The 22,558-nt window shown below is 38.3% G+C and overlaps 1 protein-coding gene, 1 non-coding gene and 1 pseudogene across 8 annotated transcripts in view; 2 read left to right on the top strand and 1 right to left on the bottom strand.

The window, feature by feature from the left end:
• The first annotated feature begins 346 nt into the window (after positions 1–346).
• On the top strand, positions 347–418 carry TRNAC-ACA (transfer RNA cysteine (anticodon ACA)). The gene has a single exon. It is a non-coding gene; the product is annotated as a tRNA-Cys (tRNA).
• Positions 419–1,911: 1,493 nt separating this feature from the next.
• Positions 1,912–7,355, top strand: LOC112446738 (ADP-sugar pyrophosphatase-like; annotated as a pseudogene).
• A 1,664-nt stretch (positions 7,356–9,019) lies between these two features.
• The window catches only part of PLCZ1 (phospholipase C zeta 1), a 48,751-nt gene continuing 35,212 nt past the window's right edge, over positions 9,020–22,558 (bottom strand). For 5 of the 7 annotated variants that reach the window (XM_024991429.1, XM_059886148.1, XM_024991430.1 and 2 more), the window contains 5 exons: positions 21,375–21,491; positions 20,084–20,256; positions 14,277–14,400; positions 10,324–10,473; positions 9,020–9,166 (listed from right to left, as the gene is read on the bottom strand). In XM_024991429.1, coding sequence (XP_024847197.1) covers positions 9,081–9,166; positions 10,324–10,473; positions 14,277–14,400; positions 20,084–20,256; positions 21,375–21,491 — 650 coding nt within the window. In that variant the 3' untranslated portion in view covers positions 9,020–9,080. 7 annotated transcript variants of the gene reach the window in all.

The following is a 22,558-nucleotide window of genomic DNA, read 5'->3' as shown; positions in this document are numbered from 1 at the left end:
GCCTAGGCTCCAGTGGTGGCCAAGGGCAAGCTGCTTACAGTGTATATGGATGCAGCTTAAATGTACCAGCTGGAGCGTCCACAAATGTGCATGAGGCCACTGACAGTACAGGAGGGAGCCCGTAGGCGAAACAGGACATACAGAAGGAGAGCCAGTTCTAGGAGAGGACCCAGTCCTTTTCAGGTCACCATAATCCAACACAGATCTCTAAGACATCCAAGAATTCTCAATTAAAAGCTGTCTTTTCAGGTGTTTATAGAGGAGATCAAGACATGTTGCACTTAATGACTTCTTGGCTTTATTTATAACTTTTATATTTAGACAGATGTTATGTAAGTTTTGGACTTCCCTGGTGGCTCAGATGGTAAAGCGTCTGTCTACAATGCAGAAGACCCAGGTTCGAGCCCTGGGTTGGGAAGATCCCCTGGAGAAGGAAATGGCAATCCACTCCAGTACTATTGCCTGGAAAATCCCATGGACAGAGGAGCCTGGTACGCTACAGAGATGCGTGGAACAGATTGTCAGAAGGAACCAACCCTGCCAGCCCCTTAATTTCAGGCTTCTATCTCCCAGAAGTGTGAGACAAAAACATTTCTGTTGTTTAAGTCACCAAGTTGGTGTAATTTTTTATGGCAGCTCTAACAAATGAATCTAACATTGAGTCTTCATTTGTTTTGCTGTTTTAGCCCCTACAAAAACCTGGCATGTAGTAGATGCTTAGTAAGTCTTTATAAATTAAATGCCTGAATAATGACTGAATGACACACCAGTGAACGAGAAAAACAAGACACCAGTGAATGAGAAAAACAAGGTTCCTAGTCTTAACTCTCATTCATATCATGTTTTACAGCTCTTTCAGCCTTTTTATATCTGTATTTTATTTGCCTTTTACAAGAAGTCTAATGAGATGGGGAAGTGAAAGCCGCTCAGTCGTGTCCAACTCTTTGTGATCTCATGGGCTATACAGTCCATGGAATTCTCTGGGCCTGAATACTGCAATGGGTAGCCTTTTCTTTCTCTAGGGCATCTTTCCAACCAGGGATCACACCCAGGTCTCACACATTGCAGGAGGATTCTTTACCAGCTGATCCAAAAGGGAAGCCCAAAAATACTGTCATGGGTAGCCTATCCCTTCTCCAGTGAATTTTCCTGACCCAGAAATTGAACTGGGGTCTCCTGCATTGCAGGTGGATTCTTTACCAACTGAGCTATCAGGGAAACCCAATGAGATGGGGAAGGGAGAGATTATTATAGTTTTAGAAACTAATAATATTCAAATGTTTCATAGTAAACTTTCCAGTCAAATGAATTCTTGAATGTAATGTTTACATACACACTGGGGGAGGGGCGGATTTTTAGGTTACCTGGATGTGAGGGACTGGAAGCACTGGACGACTGCCCATCCCATGAACCCCAACCCCTGCATTCTCATCTTCAAAATCCCTGAGAAACTTCCACAGAAAATTAAGACATCTCAAAACGAGCAGGCTAAAAGAAACTGAGGGTCACAGATATGACATGGCTACCGATATCAAACAATTAAGCGGTTATGGTAACAGACTCATTTCTAGCAAACACAGCTCAAGGTCAGGACTTGATTCCCAAAAAGAAATGGATTACTGAAGAGCTACCATGACTGACATATTATCTAGGCCCAAAGTGAAGATTTAATACATGAGAGAAATTCTAGTGACTAAACTGCCCAGCAACCTTAACCCTCATATTGTTAACACAAATGTCACAAATTAAGATATACTTTATTTCTTAGCACAGGATCCAGAATGTTCTCAATACAATTTAGATAAACATATTAAACCTAACACTTTTTCTTCAAAAAAATATTGGAGGGCTTCCCTGTTGGCTCAGTGATGGAGAATCCACCGGCCAATGCAGGAGACATGGTTTGATCCTTGCTCTGGAAAGATCCCACATGCTGCAGATCAACTAAGCCCATGTACCACAACTGCTAAGCCTGTGCTTTAGAGCCCAGGAGCCACAACTACTAAAACTCGCATGCTGAAACCACTGAAACTCATGAGCCCTAGAGCCTGTGCTTGGCAACAAGAGAAGCCACTGCAATGAGAAGCCCATGCCCTATAATGAACTGTAGCCCCTGCTCGCCGAAACTAGAGAAAAGCCAACACAAGAATGAAGACCCAACACAGCCAAAATTAAATTAAAAAAAAATTTTTTTTTAATGTTGGAGTGAACACAGCATCAACACAAGTTTCAGTAGACCAAGAGACACTCTTGGACTTTAGGCTTTGGTAAGCACGGGCTATGTGGATTTATTAACCTTGGTAGTTTGTAATGGCTTAGATTGCACCAAATGACTGGTTTTTATCATTAAAGGGATATAGCATTAAACTTTTAGGCATTAATGAGTACAGACCATGTAAGATTTAGTCTTTAGAACAAAACAGACTATAAGAGAAAGATAACCCTTTTAAAATTTTCTTAAGCTTTTTAAGCATTAGGTGATAAAAGAACATCGACTGCTTTCTTTAATGGATTTCTCAGCCATATCTCAAAATAACTAGGCCAGAAATTTGAACATTAGCTGAATTTAAAGTGTGCTACAAGCTCTAGTAAAGTTAGAGCTTAAAATTCTTAGCTCCAGAGACAGATATGTTTCCTACTGTATCAACTTCCCCAAACTGTGTTCTTGTGTGTGTGTGTGTGTGTGTGTGTGTATTATTTTGAAGTGACTTTAGGATAACAGCTGTGGAAGAGAAGGGGCCAAACCTGAATTTGTGTGTCATGTCCACAGTCTTCAGTCAAAGAAATAACACTAGTCTCAAGGAGGTACTGCATTTGATAATTAAAGAAACTCTAATTATTAGAGTTCAGATATTTCAACCATGCCTCCAATTGCCAGAAGGGAAGTGGATTTTATTAATATTTAAATCAACAAAAATGGGTATTCTTTTCATAAAGAGAATATGCCCTCTTCCTAGGCTGAGGTCAAAAAATAACTGACTGAGATTATTAAATGCCCCAAAACTGAAAAAGCAATTTAAAAGTCTGTGCCCGTTAGCCTCTGGCTCTGAAATTCTGATTTACCCCAGGAATCAAGAAGGAACTGGAATTTCTTACCATCAGAACAAAGGTAGTAGAAAAAGGAAAATAAAATAGAAGGCATCAAACAGAGTAGTAATGAGAATGATATTTCCTTGAAAGAAATACTGGGGTCTTAAAAACATAAACTGGGAAGATATGAAGGGGAAATGAGATGCTAAGAGCCAGGAGAGAGAACTACAAAGTGAAAAAGGTGACAGATTCAAATCCACTTTCTCTTGAAAAAGTAATCGAAAACGGCAATATATTTCAATTGTTACTGGTTCAAAAAAAAAGTCAACCAGATAAAAAGAGGAAAGGCCTTGGAGAGCAGCTATCATGACATCCTAGAGAGAGTTAAAATTAGAAAAACTTTAAAAAGATTTCTCATAAAGCAGCAGCATTTTGTAAGAACAACTGGGAAACCGTCTCTCAAAAACTGAGACAGAGTAATTAAGTGATAAGCAAATCTGGTCATATTTGAGAGGGAAACCCAGGAAGACAGGTGTAAAGGATTCCAAGAATTATTATGTGACTTTCAAAAGAAAATAATTATTGGCAAGAGGGCCTAGGGGAACCTATTTGGAAAATCTCTAAAACTGGTACTGTAAGGGAAAATGAAGCAAACAGAGGACTTACTGAAGGGAAATCAGACAGGATGGTTACAGGTCAAGACTTGCTCTGGAGCAGATATTGGTCTGAAAGGAACAGTTTAGGTGAGACTAACCATTTCCTGGGTGGCTCAGTGGTAAAGAATCGCCTGCCAGTGCAGGAGATGAGGGTTTGATCCCTGGGTAAGGAAGATCCTCTGGAGAAGGAAATGGCAACCCACTCCAGTATCCTTGCCTGTAGAATTCCATGGACAGAGGAGCCTGGCGGGCTATAATCTATGGAGTCACAGAAGAGTCAGACATGACTTGCAACTAAATAATAACAACACAACCTACTCCAGAGGATCAAGATGGTCAAGACTCATATGAACAAGGGATGTGGAACAAACATGAAACTCACTGACTTCATCTCCCTCTAGACAGAACTTTGAGAGTAGAAAGAAAAACAAACGCCTAGGCCAGAGTGAAGGGATAGGAAAAGTAAACATGACACTCAGGTCCAGGAAACACTGTTATCCTTATATGAACTACAGAAATAGACAGACCAAAGGATGGAGTAACAAAAAAAAAAGGTATAAATCCAGCTCAAACTATCTGAAAATAATATTAAAACAATAAGAGGGGGGAAATACCAAAAGTTTTCCTCATGTCATCAGAAAAAGAACTTTAGGGACAGTGGTTAAGACTTCGCCATCCAATGCAGGGGGTGTGGATTTGATCCCTGGTTGGGGAGGTAAGATCCCACATGCCTCTAGGTCAAAAAACCAGAAACATAAAACAACTAGTCCGCACATGCTGCAACTAAGACCTGGCACAGTCAAATAAATAAATAATTTTTTAAAGGTTAAATTGTATACAAATGGAATGGAAAGTAGACAGAGAGCATGCGTTCCTGCGAATGTGTAGGTTTGTAAGGAATTTAACATCAGCTCCCACCACCATCCCCGCCACTACCATGTGCTAAGGTGATGCATAAGAATGCAAGACTCAAAGAAGACCAACCTCTCATAATCTCAAATTCCACTTTAATCTACCTCTTTGATGTTTAAGTGGAAATTTCTAGTGGCTGGTAAAAATAACTTACCTCCAAATACTACAGGGGACTCAAACTTGATGGCCTAAGAATCCAGAATGCATCACAAGAAAGCTTTGTTGGTACAAATATTTCCAGAGGGTTGTTACCTTGAAAGAAATGTAATTCAGCAAATGTTTAGAGACTAGCAAAAAACAAGGAATTTCAATAACTCCTGAAAATAGAATCTAATTCATATAGTCTCTCAATAAAATGTTTATTGGTCAAGCCCAGAAGGGCTTCACTAAAAGTAAGCGATTCCATTTTCCCGATCCTAATCCACAGCATGAGGTTCCTGCCTTTGTGGCTCCCAAATAACCCCTGAAATTTGCATAAATTTTTCAAGTGGAATCTGGGATTCTCATGTCTGCATCTCAGGACACCATATACTCCTCCCTAACCAAAATTTACATAACGACCTCCTTTTTACAGCTCTAGGCAGTTCTTCCACACTTCTTTCAAAAATAGGGCAACTTAAGAGCAACCACCATCAGTGGCCTCCAGTGGCCACCATCTCCCAAACAAAAGTCAAGGTAAGTCTAGACTGTGATCTGCATGTTTTCTATTTGAAGTTCTAAACAACCAGAAGCAAGGGGGGGGAAAATAAAGGTCAAAATTAATGACATAACAAAACTTTCCTGTCATTGATCACTAAAAGGTCATGAGAGTAACAAAAGGAAGAGTCCAGGTTTGTGTTAATGACCTCCAGCCAAAGACCACCAGAAACACACACAGTGGGTTGACTCCTCATCTCAATGAGGGAGATACACAAATGAAGAGCCATGGAGTGTCTCAGCAAAGGACGTACTGTTGGATTCAGGCTTGTGTTAGATGATTTGAGAGAAGGTCCAAGGAAGCAGGTGAAGAATCCAAGAGTCATTCACGTTTCCCCAGGAGTGTTTGGCACTTTGGTGTTTGGACAATATTCATGCTTCTGTCAGGTGCCCCACCAGGGTTGCAGACTTACAGACTGGTCCCGTTTTTCTCCTTATCCATCGTGGTCACACAGTGGCCCTGTTGGGTATTGATGTGAAATCGTTCACGTCTGGCAAAAGAACACCGTAGCCTGACTGTGAGTGTCAGGCTAGCTTCCAGCAACACCAAGGCCTCCCTGACAGTGCAAAGTCACTTCCTAGCTGTCACTTTCCTCAGTTGCATGGAGACATAAAGCAAGGAATGTAACCTAATCTAGGAGGTCATGGTTGGCCACCCTGAGGAAGTGACATTTAAACTAGAGTTTAAAAGCTAAAAGATCTTCCATTAGCACAGCCTAGAGGTTCATTTTAGCTGTTTCTTCTGTTTCTTTTCCCTCACCAACACAATTATTTTTCTACAAGTGAATTAGGCTTAGAAATAAGTCAAAGCTGGCTTTTCACACCATTCCCAATCTTCTCTAATATGAGAACATCTCTGGCAGTGGAGTTTCTATGGGTAGTATCTGGTAAAAGCTCTTGTGAGAAAATAATAATAGTAATAATAATGGTACCAGTTTAATTTAAAGGGTGATGTAAATGATAAATAATGCACATAAAATGAAAACAGACATGCCTAAAGACATTCCAAGATTACTGGAAGGGAAATAACAATCTAATGTTTCCTTTCAAAATTGCATTTCTAAAGTAGTGTGGGATATTAAAGAAAGATTTTGTCTTCAAAGAGTGAGCTGAGTTTGAGTGGTACCTGAAGGAAAGTGAGAAAAGGAAAGCCTTTTTTCTTCCTTATTTTAAATCTTTTTGGTGTAAATGAGAAATAAGTTCTTTCTGCTTCAAGAATTAAGGAACTCTTACAATATTCACCGATAAAAGCCTTTAAACTTTCATGGAATTCCAAATCTTCAAAAGGCTTTAGGAGTTTAGAGAAGGTGAAAGCCTTGCATTAATGGGCGGAACAGGCCACTTGCTATTAGGTTGAACAGTAAATGATTTAAATAAGATCCTTCTGGAATGGATCATGCTTGAAAAAACAACTTACAGGGATCCTACTGGTCACACAAGAAGTTGTGAAACAGCAAAGCAAAGAGGATAGTCGGGTGATGGGGGTGGCAGTTACCCCAGAGCCTCAAAGAACCCTTTGCTAGGAACGCATCATTCTAGTGAAGCAGTTCCAACCACCGATGGGAGGCTACTGTCATGAATTCCCCCCGGTCCGATGGATAACAGCGAAAGCCCAGAAGCAGCTGCTCTTCGGGAGCTCGAGGAAGAAAACCAGCTATAAGGGTAATGCTGCATGTTCTTCAGCCATACGTATGGATCTGGGTTTGTCAAATTAGTTGCACCCCGCACATCTCTACCATAACTCTCAGTGCAGATGATAATGAAAATGTAAGGCCTAAGCCACAGTCAAGAGATGGAGAATTTGTGGAAGTAATTTCCTTACTAAAGAATGACCTGCTGAAGAGACGGGGTGCTCTGGTAGCTGAAGGGTATCTGAGAGTAAATGCCAGAGTCTATTTCTGTGCTCAGGTCACTAAAACATGCACACGTGAGGCCTTTTGAAGGGCTCTTCCTGAAGCTGGAATGCCAAAGGACAGTAGCCACGTTTCTGCACACAGAACCACCAGGCCTGCTTCACTAAGACTTTGTATCCGGCTTAGTTTTCAGGGAGATTTGAAATTGGTTTTTTTCATAAAATAAAAGCATTATAAATAAATATAAAATCCTTTTGTAATCTGGCAAAAGAGAAGCATTCCTGTGAGAATTGGCTGTTCATTTCCCCCCTGGGAAGACTGTGCTTATGTGCTCATTATGCCCAACTCCTGTGTGAGTCCATAAGCCATAGCCTGCCAGGCTCCTCAGTCTATGAGTTTTTACCAGTGCTTTCCTACTCTAAAGGATCTTCCCAACCCAAGGATCAAACCTGCATCTCTGGAGTCCTCTGCACTGCAGGCACCGTGCCACTGGGGAAGCCCACTGGGAAGACTGTCTCTTGGTCTTAACTCCTGACAGCCCATGAAGGAGGATCTGGATGATTATACACTGAGCAATCTGGGATACCCAACTTCTTATAGGCTGGGTATTTCAATTCCCAGTGGCATGTTTATTTTAAATATTTAGTTCTGAGGCTAAATCATGATAGTAGGAAAACATGGTAGATGACTTTTAGTGTATTTTTCTGGCTATCAAGTGATAATGCATTAACAATCATAAACAAAGAGTCATTTTTGTTGTTTTAATTATAAAGTCAGATTTAATTTCAAGAAATACTTATAATGGCTCTTTTTGTTGTCAAAAGGGCAACTGGGTGATTTCACCTCACTGCCATGCAACAATATGGTAGAATCAGTATTAGTATGCTTGGTTTTTTGAAAAACAGTTAACACTGAACCATATTCTTCTACATATGACATTTAGTAAAGCAAAACCTTGCTGATGGTGAGAAGCCCAGTATATGAAATAGCACAGCAATTTTCAAATCTGACCAAGAGACTAACTTCAATGTACACTTAGTGCAGATTCAGAAGGGAAGTGAAAGTCACTCAGTTGCATCTGACTCTTTGTTACCCCATGGACTATATGGTCCATGGAATTCTCCAGGCCAGAATACTGGAGTGGGTAGCCTTTCCCTTCTCCAGGGGATCTTCCCAACCCAGGGATCATACCCAGGTCTACCACATTGCAGGCAGATTCTTTACCAGCTGAGCCACCAGGGAAGCAGATTCAGACACAGTGCAAATTCATTCCGAGATCTGAGCATGTAAGCCACTGTAGTAGATCACTTTTAGAGATACAGAGTCTGGAAGGCAGTTTGAACGCAAATCAAAATCATATGCACTCATAAAAACGTCTATGTAATTACAGGGTACCCAATCCAGTGCACAGCATTTAAGAACTAGTCTGACAGTGTAAGGGCTAATTACTCTCCGGGATGTAAAAGGGCACTAAGCACCTGGAATCCAATTCCTTCCCACTACAATATGCACTAGTGGGTGTCTAGAAGTTAAAACACTCTTAGATTTCACATTTCTTTTATACCTCCAAATATTTGCCAACGTATCTTATTCACTCAGACATATTTTAGAAACTTGTAAATTCTACTAATTAAACATGATACAAGCAAGTTGAAAGAGCAGCCTCAGAAACAGGGGGGGAAGAGAAATTGGCTGACAAGGATGTCACGCTGAGTCGGGACCCACTGAAGCTTTTGTTTTGTTTCCATTGCTCGTTTGCATATTTAAAAGTGAATTTGCTCAGTACTTCAAAATAATTATTTTTCTTTACATTAAAAAATAATAAAATAATAATAAATAAATAAATTTAAAAAGAGAAAAAATATCTAGACATTCATTCTAGACTGTTTTATTGCAATGTGTAAGCTAATGATATGTCAAGTACCATGAGTGGCTATCTGATGTACCAAACATAAATAAAAAGGGAAGCGGGCTCAAGACTCTCACCCATTTTGGAAAACAGAGGAACACGACGGTAACCTGCAAAAGGAATCACATCTGATTAACACAATAAAAATACATTCATCAGCAGGGGCCCCAATAGGGCTCCTGAGAAATAACATACTTTGTTGTTTGTTGCTCAGTCGTCTGACTCTTTGCAACCCCATGGACTATACAGCATGCCAGACTCCTCTGTCTACCACTATCTCCTGGAGTTTGCTCAAATTCATGTCCATGAGTTGGGCTATAGGGATGCCCAAAATATTTTCCACTGCTACAGTGTTAACTGTAAAAATACACTGTATTCTACTGAATCTCAAACTTGGGGTAGATATAAATTGACTGTCTCATGTCAAGTCTTGTGCTGTCTGTTGTTGTGCCAGAAATCCATGTCTATTGAGTCGGTGATGCTATCTAACCATCTCATCCTCTGCTTCCCCCTTCTCCTTTTGCCTTCAATCTTTCCCAGCAAGAAATATAAAGTACATATAAAAACTAGGACTATGCAACTATATTCCATCATGTATATTCATTTTCCTCCAAACTAAAATATTTGAAGTTTCTACTCCAACTTCATATTAAGTACCACAACAGCTCATACTTCCCCCCTGCCCTGCCCCGAAAATGATGCATCTCCAAAATTAGCCATCACCCTTCTGCTTCAGAAAGGCCGTTTTCTAGGTACATCTCAGATGGTACTAGAGAAGTAAATATAAGGATAAAATTGGGAGCACACTGTAAATCACCCCAGAGAGGTGACTGCAAGGCAGCTCTGAAAAGAGTCAAGATAAGAGTCTTGGGCTCCCTGTCTCTTCTCAGGTGGAAAAAAAGAGTCACTGCTTCTCCCTTCTGAATGGTTCCCATCCTTCATTCCTTCATGGCAGTCATGCCTACTCTTAACTGAAACAAAAGAGCTATAATCCATGCAGAGAAATTTTCATATAAGTCAAGTTTGTCTAATTAGTCTTCCTGGCATTCCCAGTCCCCAATCCCACCTTATGTATCAGAACATACTTCTATAATTCCACTAGGAAGAACTATATCAATATATATATATATATATATATATATATATAAATTTTTTTTCTTTACATATCTGTAATGAAGACAGCTATTTGGTATATCAAAGAGTCTCTTTGTTAAACTCAAGTTACACATAAATATTAGCACAGTCATCTTACTTTTCAGAATATTACCTCTGTTCATGCATAGAACTGGTAAAGTATATTGTCCAAGAAATTCATTTCCAGCTATTAAACCTTGATTTTCAGCAACAAAACGAATCAATGCTAATTCTGGCACCTGAATAACAAATGTGAATGTTTCATTCCATCTTGGATTAAAAGCTGAAATATAAAGGAAGAGATAGAATAAAAAAAAAAATCAAAGACTGTTCCTAGGGGAAAATGCTTAATATCTGTTCTCTAAAATTCTTATTTTTAACACTTTAATAGTAATAATGAAAGCTAATGGTTTAGAGGACTTAAATCTTTATGCATCCAATGAGAAAGAAATAATAATGGCAATAATAATACTTATTAGGTGTTTACAAGTGCTGGGCAATATTCTAAAAACTTTAAGGAGATAATCTCACTTATCCCCACGCCAGGGTTATCTCTGTCAACACTTACAGATGGGAAACTGAGTCACAAAGATGTTTCATAATCTTCAAAAAATAGCCATTTTTGTGTGTGTATGAAATAGCCTTCAAGAAATAGCCATTAAGTAGTGGGGCAGGAAATCAAACAAATGGTGTCTGATTTCACAGCAGAAACGTGTAACTGTTATATAATATGACTGTTGGTGTTCAAGTATTTTATCAACAAAGAACTTGAGACAACAGGAAGTTATATAACATCATTTTTCTAGATCAGGACATATTATGGGAAGAACTACAGACAGTGGTTGGACTGAGAGTTCACTAATGTTTGCTCTAAAGTCAGCTCTTGATCCTTCTTTTGATTAAATGCTTATTTTCAAATCCAAAATTGATGAGTAATCTATGTCCCTAGCGAAACAGATCATCCCAAATACTCTCCTGCCAAACAAGAAATCCAAATTGCATTACAATGTGACCCAAATCAGATAAAAATTAAGCATAATTGAATGGAACCAAGAAATTCTCATCCAGATCAAATAAATGCTCTTACTTTAATAAAAAAAAGTTCAGGGAAAAATAATGCATTGTTTTTCATGTACAAAGGCAATGCTACACATACTACCTCAAAAGATTTGCCCTTTGTGTCACGTTTCAGCACATATTGAAGCATCTGTGACTTATTATACCTTATCTATGCTTTTTATGGTATATCTTTGGTCACAAGTGCATGTTTACTAGGTAGGAATTCAGAATGCAGTCAATGCTAGTGAAAATATTAAACGAATCGACTCACATTGAAATAATGACCACCTTACCTTGCCCTAGTAGAGAAATAATTCAGTGAAGTACAGGAAACAGGTTTAAGAGTGAAATCTCTATAGACACTACAAAATGTCTGCACAAAATTCTTATACTGACTTATTCTCTGTCTTCTAACCCTGCTTGACCATACTCTTTCATATACACATAAAATCATACATAGATATATGTGAAAGTCCTTTTAGTTGTCAAAGTAAAAAAAAAATAATAATAATTTGATAGTTACAAATATAGTTAAAAATCATGGGACTTCCCCGGTGGTCCAGTGGTTAAGAATCCACCTTGCAATACAGGAGACCCAGGTTCAATCCCTGTTCAGGGAACTAAGATCCCACGTGCTTTGGAGCAACGAGGCCTACCCACCACACCTAGAAAGACCAAGTGCTGCAGCTACTTAAGCCTGTACATCCCAGAGCCTGCGCCACAACTAGAGAGTCCAGCACCACAAGGAAAGATCCCACATGACGAAATGAAGATACTCCATGCTGCAGCTAACACCTGATGCCACCAAATGAATAAGTGTTTCTAAAAACTCACTTCCTTATTGTACGCAAACGTGATTGTTTTCCTCCCAGACGCTCCTGTCTTTCAATGCACTACCATCACCCTAGTAGCTAGGCGATCTCAGCACCCTTCTCGTCCGCTATCGACACTTTCAGTCCTGCCGGTCTTGCTCACGTGCATCCTCCGTCCCTTTTCTGATGGTGCAGCCCTTCTTTAAGACTCGACTTCTGCATCGTGTCGCTGTGAAACCACATCCTGACTCTCCTGTATTTCTCATCTTTCTCTCTCACACTTCTTCCTCTCTACTCTGTAGAAACGATCTCTGTGAACACTCAGTTCTTAGTGCTTTATATCCCTGTTTAAAAGTTTTAGTTTTATTCATTTTATACAGAAAAGAAAGTTTCTATTACTGTGTCATGGCTTTCATGATTTTCCATAGCCATCTCCAGAGTAAATCTCTCATTTTATCTCACAACTAATCTTTCTTAAGTATACTGTACTTGAACTTTTGTACTTTCTGCTAACATGTTTGAATTTTGTTTTCTCCATGTTTTAGCACACATATTACTTTTGCCTTAAATTCCCTTATCCTAGGGAATTCCCTAGAGGAACAGTGGTTAGGATTCAGCATGTTCTCTATCACCTGGGTTCTATCCCTGGTCAGAGAACTAAGATCCCACAAGTCTCAAAGTGTGGCCAAAAATGGAGAAAAAAGAAAGAAAGAAAATTCCCTTATCTTCAATCTCTATTAAAAAAAATTCTACTCATTTGCCAAGAACCATCTTCAAATTTGCCCCTTCCATACAATTCTTTGTACTTTCTTTAAGGCACTAATGACTCTTTCATAACAATTTCACTTACATCTCATATTCCACACTGAACTATAAACTATCTATAATAAAATTAGTTGGGGCATACATAAGAATGTAGTCAATAGAGGTTTTAAGTTTTTTGATACTTAGAATCAGGCTTTTAACATGATAGGCTCAATAATGTCTGGTGAACCAAACTGAATTTTTGTAGGTATATTCCGATGAAACCAGGGATGCAATCAAATTTCTAATGGGAGCTAAAATCACAGTATTACATAAGGGGTGCATGGAATAAATTAATGTTCTGTGCATTTAGTCATGAAGACTCAAGTAAGGGGGATGGAGAGAACAAAGGATAGGTTACTAGAAGCTTCCTGATATTAGCAGTTACCATTTCTTGACATTGCCATTTCAACTCTAACAGAAGCCAAATAAGGCAGTGAGTTACTACTAGTATCCCTTCCCGATGATAACACAGGATGAGGTAATAAAACTTTCCAAAACTTTTTTCTCTCCTTTGTTCCTAGAGGCTGAGGTGGAGGAATATTTGGGGTTTGGGAGGAGGCAAACATTGGATTTTGAGGGAATTATCACCAAAGAAGAAAAAGATAGCTCAAACTGCACCTGCTTCTCTGTCCATGCCATTCAACCTGGAGCAGATTTCCAGACTCTGAAATGAAGTCCACTATACTTTGAGAATATTCACTCAAAGAAGGTTCTGCTCTCAAAGGATCAGTTGCAAGTTCTCTTCCTGAGTGATTCTGACTATCTAACAGTCAGCCCCAAGAATCTATACTTTTCTAATGTCCTTAATGATTTCAACTTCAGAGAATAAATAACAGTGTTAGTACTGTATTATGTAAACTGTCATGAGATGCTGGCACACTGAAAATCTCACCAAAGTCACTTCTTTCATTCCTACATTTCCCTTCTGGCAAAAATGACTGAATTATGAATCTAAATACTGTTATGAGTAGGTTTCTATGGCATATTGAGTCAGAAGCCACAGACTTTTGATCTAAAATAATTCAAGCTGTTAAGTAAAACTGTGCAACACACTATATCAGAGAAATCTTAAGCTCTTTATTTTACACAGAAGCTAGCAGCTAGATTTGAGGCAGTCAAAATATCTCTCTTAACCAGTCAAATAAGAAAACATAAAGAGGAAGTACAAATGGAAAAAACACTACTTCTTCAGGTCAGATACATTTTTGTATCTGTAATTAAAACTATATCTAACCAACATTAAGTAATTATTAAATTTTTTGCTGATATAATACTTTCATCATCTTGAACATCATGCAAAAGCTCTTATGAAAAATAAATATGTATCAAAACACTATCAATACACAATTTTTAAGCTTTCCAACATGAAGTCTAATAGACCGATCAATAAAATATATTAGGAGCTCACCATTTTTTTTAATTACACGACTCTGCTGCTTCATTTGATCATTTGGAACCCCAAAAATTTCTACAATCACTAAGGTATCAGCTTTGTTTTGATAACTGGGAGGCAACTGGATACCACTGATGAGCTGCACAAAAATAAGTAAATTCAAGAACTCAGCATAACAAACTGTATCACTGCTAATTTTCAAAATAAAATGTTTTCCAAAAATTATGATGAACTAAGTCCCACCAAAAAACAACATAGAAAACAAGGCAAATCTTAAATTTTAGTCCTTTTTGAGTTAAATTTCAACTTAAGTATCAAAAGATGATTACCAAATTATTCCATTTGACCCAGATGTGATTATAGTAGAATCCACATTCTCCAATAATTACGGTCGAACATATATTTTTATTCTAACAACATTTGTTATGATTGTTATAAAACAATGTTAAAAATATTATGACCGCCCTTCTGCTTTAATACAGACTGAGCACTCTGATAACTTGAACTATTTTTAAATCTATATAGTCTATAAACAATGGAAAAAATGGAAACTATAAATATTACTTCTGAAATGTATGAAAAAGCACCACATAATTTTCTATGATAGCATTTTCTGACAATATAATTTATATATTTGGATAAATTATCATGAATTTTTACCTTATCCATTGTTGTCTATATTATCATAAGTCACCTGAGTTTGAAAAATCAATTATTTCATATATACATATCTTAGGGATTGAATAGCAGAAAAATGTTAACAAAGTGATTAATAATAATATTATTTCACCTTCTATTATTCAAGCTAATTGTTGAAGCACAGATTTATTTTACTTTAAGGAACAAAGGAAATGATGTTGTTAAAGTGCTATACTCAATATGCCAGAAAATCTAGAAAATTCAGCAGTGGCCACAGGACTGGAAAAGGTCAGTTTTCATTCCAATCCCAAAGAAAGGCAATGCCAAAGAATGCTCAAACTACCACAAAACTGCACTCATCTCACACGCTAGCAAAGTAATGCTCAAAACTCTCCAAGCCAGGCTTCAACAGTACGTGAACTGTGAACTTCTGGATGTTCAAGCTGGTTTTAGAAAAGGCAGAGGAACCAGAGATCAAATTGCCAACATCCCCTGGATCATGGAAAAAGGAAGAGAGTTCCAGAAAACATCTATTTCTGCTTTATTGACTATACCAAAGCCTTTGACTGTGTGGATCAAAATAAACTGTGGAAAATTCTAAAAGAGATGGGAATACCAGACCACCTGACCTGCCTCTTGAGAAACCTATATGCAGGTCAGGAAGCAACAGTTAGAACTGGACATGGAACAACAGCCTGGTTCCAAATAGGGAAAGGAGTATGTCAAGGCTATGTATTGTCACCTTGCTTATTTAACTTCTATGCAGAGTACATCATGAGAAATGCTGGACTGGATGAAGCACAAGCTGGAATCAAGATTGCTGGGAGAAATATCAATAACCTCAGATATGCAGATGACACCACCCTTATGGCAGAAAGTGAAGAAGAACTAAAGAGCCTCTTGATGAAAGTGAAAGAGTAGAGTGAAGAAGTTGGCTTAAAGCTCAACATTTAGAAAACAAAGATCATGGCATCTGGTCCCATCACTGCATGGGAAATAGATGGGGAAACAGTGAGAGACTTTATTTTCTTGGGCTCCAAAATCATTGCAGATGGTGACTGCAGCCCTGAAATTAAAAGACGCTTGCTCCTTGGAAGAAAAGCTATGACCAACCTAGACAGCATATTAAAAAGCAGAGACATCACTTTGCCAACAAAGGTCCATCCAGAAAAAGCTATGGTTTTTCCAGAAGTCATGTATGGATGTGAGAGTTGGACTATAAAGAAAGCTGAGCACCAAAGAATTGATGCTTTTGAACTGTGATGTTGGAGAAGACTCTTGAGAGTCCCTTGGACAGCAAGGAGATCCAACCAGTCCATCCTAAAGGAAATCAGTCCTGAATATTCATTGGAAGGATTGATGTTGAAGCTGAAACTCCAATACTTTGGCCATGTGTTGCGAAGAACTGACTGATTGGAAAAGTCCCTGATGCTGGGAAAGATTGAAGTTTGGAGGAAAAGGGGACGACAGAGGATGATATGGCTGAATGGCATCATCGACTCAATGGACATGAGTTTGAGTAAACTCTGGGCATTGGTGACTGACAGGGAGGCCTGGCATGCTGCAGTCCATGGGATCGCAAAGAGTCGGACATGACAGCAACTGAACTGAACAAAGGGATCAAAGTCTAAATAAAAAAACACAGCACTTGAAGTGTACTAATTTATAAAGTGTGAAAGTGAAAGTCGCTCAGTCCTGTCCAACTCTTTGGGACCCCAGGGACTATACAGTCCATGGAATTCTCTAGGCCAGAATACTGGAGTGGGTAGCCTTTCCCTTCTCCAGGCAATCTTCCCAATCCAGAGATCGAACCCATGTCTCCCGCATTGCAAGTGGATCCTTTACCAGCTGAGTCACAAGGGAAGCCCAAGAATACTGGAGTGAATAGCCTATCCCTTCTCCAGCTGATCTTCCCAACCCAGAAATCAAAGCAGGGTCACCTGCATTGCCAACAGATTCTTTACAAACTGAGCTATCACTAATGTAGAAATTGAGACATGATTTCAATTTCTGAAGATTATAATAAATAGGAACAAATAAATAACTTTGAATAAAGGGAAAAATGAAAGAAAGAAAAAGAATTAGGCCATATCCAATAAAAGTTTATTAAAAAGAAAAAAGGAGGAAAGAGAAAAGAAAAAAGTGCCAATTTGTAATTTTTCCTTTCCTACCTCCATACATAGCAGCACCCACTAGAAACCAGAGTGACTGCACAAATATTTAATGATCAGCTTGGAATTGGCCCAGCAACCCACTGTAGTATTCTTGCTTGGAGAATTCCATGGACAGAGGAGCCTAGTGGGTTACAGTCCATTGGGTCCCAAAGAGTCACACACGACAGTGACTGAACACCCACGCATCAGCTGACTATCAGCCCTCCGGGCGATATATCCTTTTCAGTAGGGAGAAGGTGTAACTCATGACAAAAAAAAAAAAATTGCTAACTAAGTAATAATGATAATTGAATATGAGCACTTAAATAGAATTTAAGAGATTTATTGTTCAAATAATTTGTACACTCCGATTCACAAAGCCCTTTCAGGGGCCACTGCAGAGGATGGATGTCAAGCAGACGACCCTTAGTGGTCAACCAGATAGCTCTTGCTTTCATCTGGTGGTCTTACTCAGGAGACTTTAAACTTAGGAAATTATTCCATAGTTTTTATAAGCTTGAAAATAACTGATTTAATCCAAAGTTCTCTGTTTACAGATGACAAAGAGTAAACCAGAAATGTTGAATGACTTTATCAAGGAGCTAAGAAAAATAATGGCAAAACTGGGTCTTCTGATTCTCAAATCATGCTCTCCACAATTTGTGCAAGTAATCACAAAGCTCTCTAGAACAATCAGAAGAGGGGAAGACCCACGTGGCTATGAGAGCAGCTTCCTAGGAAAATCATTAACCCTACCTCTTTCACATCATGTCACTTAAGCCCCTTTTGGAGTATAAATAGGTGGCATTTATAAACATCTGTGCATACCAGCTATCTTCCAGCTTCGCTTTTTCAAATTAACCTACATGTACTAAGCAAGTACTTTGTGTCAGTGACTGTGGATAAGGATTGAACAAAACATAGTCCTTATTTTTAAAGGACCCTCGGACAAGTAGGGGGAGAAAGACAAGTATAACAAGTAAATAATTATAACTCACAGTGTGGTAAGTGCCATAATGCATGCATGTATAGGGTTTTATGGGCTTCCCTGGTGGCTCAGTGGTCAAGAATCTGCCTGCCAATGCAGGAGACATGGGTTCGATTCCTTGGCCAGGAAGACCTCCCAGAAAAGGAAATGGCAACCCACTCCAATATTCTTACCTAGGAAGTCCCATGGAGAGGGGAGCCTGGTTAGCTACAGTCCATGGAATTGCCAAAGAGTCAGACACGACTGAGTGACTAAACAACAACATAGGGTGTCATGGAAAAACAGAAGAAAACTCCAAAAGAAATGCAACTTAGCACAGGAAAAGATTTCCAAAAAGAAGTGACTCTGAAAGTCTTGAAAATGAGTCAGAATGCAACAGGCAGATGAGGAATGGAAGAGTAGTCCAGTCAAAGGAAATAGCATATGCAGTACCTAGAGGTGCCATTGTGGACCAAAAAAAAAAAAAAAAAAAGGCTTCCATATGGTTTTAAAATGGGTTAAAATGCTGGAAGTGGTGAGAGATGAGGTAGAGGAGTGGGACAAAGCCAGACTAAGAAAACAATCAGGAGACAGAATAAATATTAAGTAGACATGATCAGATTAGCCTCAGCAAAATCTCTCATGTTGACTTGTAGAAGATGGATCAGGATGACTGAGACAGGCTACCTAAAAACCCCTTAGGAAGCCAAATGAACAGAGGTGATGACAGTTAACAAATTCCTTAAAAAAAAAAGACAGCAGCAAATGACATCAGATTAAGGGAATGAATAAGAAAGACAGTTAAAGTAAGATCTACAGAAGTTAGAGACTGATAAGACATGGGACGTGAAGGAGATGTGGAAGAGAAGAATAGCTCCCAATTTTATGGCCTGAGTCAACTGAATAAATGAATTTGACTCAATACACTGAGATTTCAACAAAATAGAAGAGAGTTAATTAGGAAGGGATGTTCAGCTTTAATATTTTAAGTCTAACAGAACACTGATAGGGATGCTAGATGGGCTATTAAAAATAAGCCTTTAGAGTTAAAAAATGAAGTCAGATTAGCAATGTGAGCATGTTTGTGGTTGAAACCATTAAAGTGTATAAAAGAACACAAAGAGAATGTTTAGTTTGAGATGAGGATTGAGAAAAAGCCTTTGGCAACATGAATATTTTAGGGGCATTTAGGGGTTACCCTGAAGAAGAGAATGGCTACCCACTCCAGTATTCTTGCCTGGAGAATCCCATAGACAGAGGAGCCTGGCAGGCTCCAGTGCATGGGGTCACAAAAAGATAGACACGACTGAGCGACTAAGCATGCAGGGGTTTCCCAGCTGGCTCAATAGTAAAGAAAACACCTGTCAAATCAGGAGATGTGGGTGCAATCCCTGGGTTGGGAAGATTCTCTAGAGAAGGTAATGGAAACCCACCCCAGTATTCTTGTCTGGGAAATACCATGGACAGAGAAGCCTGGTGGGCTACAGTCCATGGGGCTGCAAAACAGTTAGACATGATTTAGTGACTAAATAACAACTAAAGAGGAACCGACAAATGAAAGTGAGAAAGAATTTCTTGGAGGTAGAAGGCAATAGCAACCCACTCCAGTACTCTTGCCTGGACAATCCCATAGACGGAGGAGCCTGGTAGGCTGCAGTCCATGGGGTCGCACAGAGTCGGACACGACTGATGCGACTTAGCAGCAGCAGTAGCAGCAGCAGATTGAAAAAGGAAAGAGAAAACACACAGAAGCACATCAATGAGATTTGTGTGGATTAGGAAGGGGCCTGAAAATGTGGCTGCTTCCTCCCAGCTATTCCCTAGAACAACTAGACATGTTCCCATGTTCCTCTAATTAGAGCAATGCAACTTTTTGAATTTTTTATTCATGCAAAAAAGCAACAAAAAGATATGGCAAGATGCTGCAATACCATCCACCAACAGTACCTGAAAAGATTAACAGAAATTTAAAAGGTATTAAGGAAAAATCAGTGGAACTAAAAATATTAATGGGTACTATCTAGCTTATATCATAACTGAAAAAAAGGTAAAAGTAATCTTACCCTTATTGTAAGTGTGAGTGGATTACTGTCTATTTGTACTTTATGTGGATTAAACTTTGTTTTTTTATCTCTTAGGAAGCGTGGTTTTAAAACATATCCAGAACAACCATTATCCAAAAATTTCCCATTTTGAAGATCCATAGGGACACCAGGGGTCTGGAAATTTAAGGCCACTATAAGGGAAAAGAGTATTTTGACCTTGTCAGGAAATGAGGGAATATCTAAAAAAACATAGTTAAACAGTTGAGTGAAACCTAATCATGGATTATATATCTTTGAACATTTTAAGAGCAAGTGTTCACCGAATGACTCATGATGTTTAAATATTTGTTGTCACCATGTCTACATTAACAGATGAAGGTGAGTTTCAAAACTTAATCTGTAAATTATTCTACAGCTTTTGAGTTAAAAAATCAAAATGGCACATAGCACAGATTATAGAATAGCAATGTACATGTCAGATAACATTCAGGAAACATGAGAATAAAGAAAATCACTACATTAAATGCTGGGAGGGTTGACACCAATGTATCATAAACTTTCAGGTCTAAAGGGGTACTGTTATCACTTGAGGAGAAAGCAAGGAACAAGCAGAGCGATAATTGTTGTTAAAATATACAGACAACTTCATATAGCCTGGTAAACAGACACTGGTGGTATTCAGTACCACCATCTGCCCCCCACTGCCCACTCTACCATCCTGGTCCCAATTGTTCCCTCTCTACAAACCTATGGGCCTTTCCACAGTTCAGTAACAGAAGAGTTAACACTTGGCACTTTCTAACTGGTTAATCCCAATGGCATTACCAGTTGATCAGTTTGGAATAAGGAGGGTCTGACAAAGATAAATAACAGAGCTCATTACTCATTTTTCAATACTATGAATTCAGAAGTGATTAAAGTACAAAAAGTACAGGTCATTTGATTTGAAGAGGCCCTTATCAAATCTTTAATGCAAAGCACTTGATCTTCACTGTCCTCTTACATTCATTTTCAGTTTCCTTTTCCCCTTCCTACATTTTCCATGCAAACTCTTCATGAATTTAACCTCCATGTCTATACCCTTACCTAGATTTATCCTATGCAACCCATTTAAGAATAAACTCAACTCTTGAAGTCAATGATTCATCATTGCTTGACTCCAAAATATCCAGGGTCAAAAATTTTTCAAAGGAAGCTCTTTTCATGAATATTTTATTAGTTCACAAAATGAACTTATTTTGTCTTATTTTTGCAAAACAAACAAACAAACAAAAAATAAACCCAAAGCTCAATATTCTATATAACATACCCATTTGACAACCTACATTCCAAAATTCTTGAGGATTAAAATTAGAAGAGTCAGCTCTTAATGCTTTGGGATATACTCTGGTAATGAACCTCCTGGTGTGAAGAATAAATTCCCTGGCTGAAAAACAAATTTATTAAAATATTGTAAAATATTTCAAATAAACTACTATGTATATATATTTATTTAATTCTACAATTTTGATGTCTACTGTCTTGGCAAAAGTATTTGCAATTCATGGAAATCAAAATAAATTCATGCTTTTGTTTCACAGTATAATTCAACTGTTATTGAAAAGTTAATAATAATTTATTTTACAATTTTATGTAATCATTCATTTAAAGAAATAAACAAGTGAATAACATGTTTCTTTTTCTCACATTCAAGTTAATTTCACTTTGACATAGAGAATATAAAATTCCAAAATAAAATATCATCCATAATGGTAAATAGTGCAAATTACTTTTGAATCTTAAGTGATTTAAATAGAATAAATAGAAATGTGTAAAAAATATACATAGACACTTAAAGAATATGTATAGGAATTGTAAAGAAAATGAAACAGACAGTGTGTATATATGGGTTTGTCCCAGGTGACTCAGTGGTACAGAGTCTGCCTGCCAATGTAAGAGACTCTGGTTCAATCCTTAGATCGGGAAGATCTCCTGGAGGAGGAAATGGCAACCCACTCTAGTGTTCTTGCCTGGGAACTCCCAAGGACAGAGGAGGCCATGGGGTCCCATGGCATCACAAAGAGCCAGACATGACTTAGTGACTAAACAAAAACCACCATTGGATACCCCTCAAATTTTTGAACACAGACTTCATATTTCTCCAACGTTTTTATTCTTTCACTATGTAGATCCTCTTCCCACATCTATTTCAGCTAATATGGTAAGAATCGTGGAAGAAATGGTTATTGCCTACATCCACTCTATTTCCTAGTCAAGTTTGAGCAGAATCATTGTTACTCTCATCCTAAATGCTATTCTTTTCCTAAGATGCATGGTCAGATAAAAAATTGGTTACTGAAGTTAATAGTAATTATAGTTAATTTAATTAACTCATTTCTAGAGGCTATACTCTCCTTGAGGAAAAGTTCATTTTGAAGCTGCTTATGTATAAATGTGTTTTGTGTGTCCAACTCTTACGATTCCTTATCTAGTCCTACATTAGATGTCTACCTT

Source organism: Bos taurus, chromosome 5 (assembly GCF_002263795.3).
Source record: "Bos taurus isolate L1 Dominette 01449 registration number 42190680 breed Hereford chromosome 5, ARS-UCD2.0, whole genome shotgun sequence".
NCBI classification, from domain to species: domain Eukaryota; kingdom Metazoa; phylum Chordata; class Mammalia; order Artiodactyla; family Bovidae; genus Bos; species Bos taurus.
The sequence above is the reverse complement of the archived record's forward strand: the minus strand, read 5'-3'. Positions and strand labels throughout refer to the sequence as shown.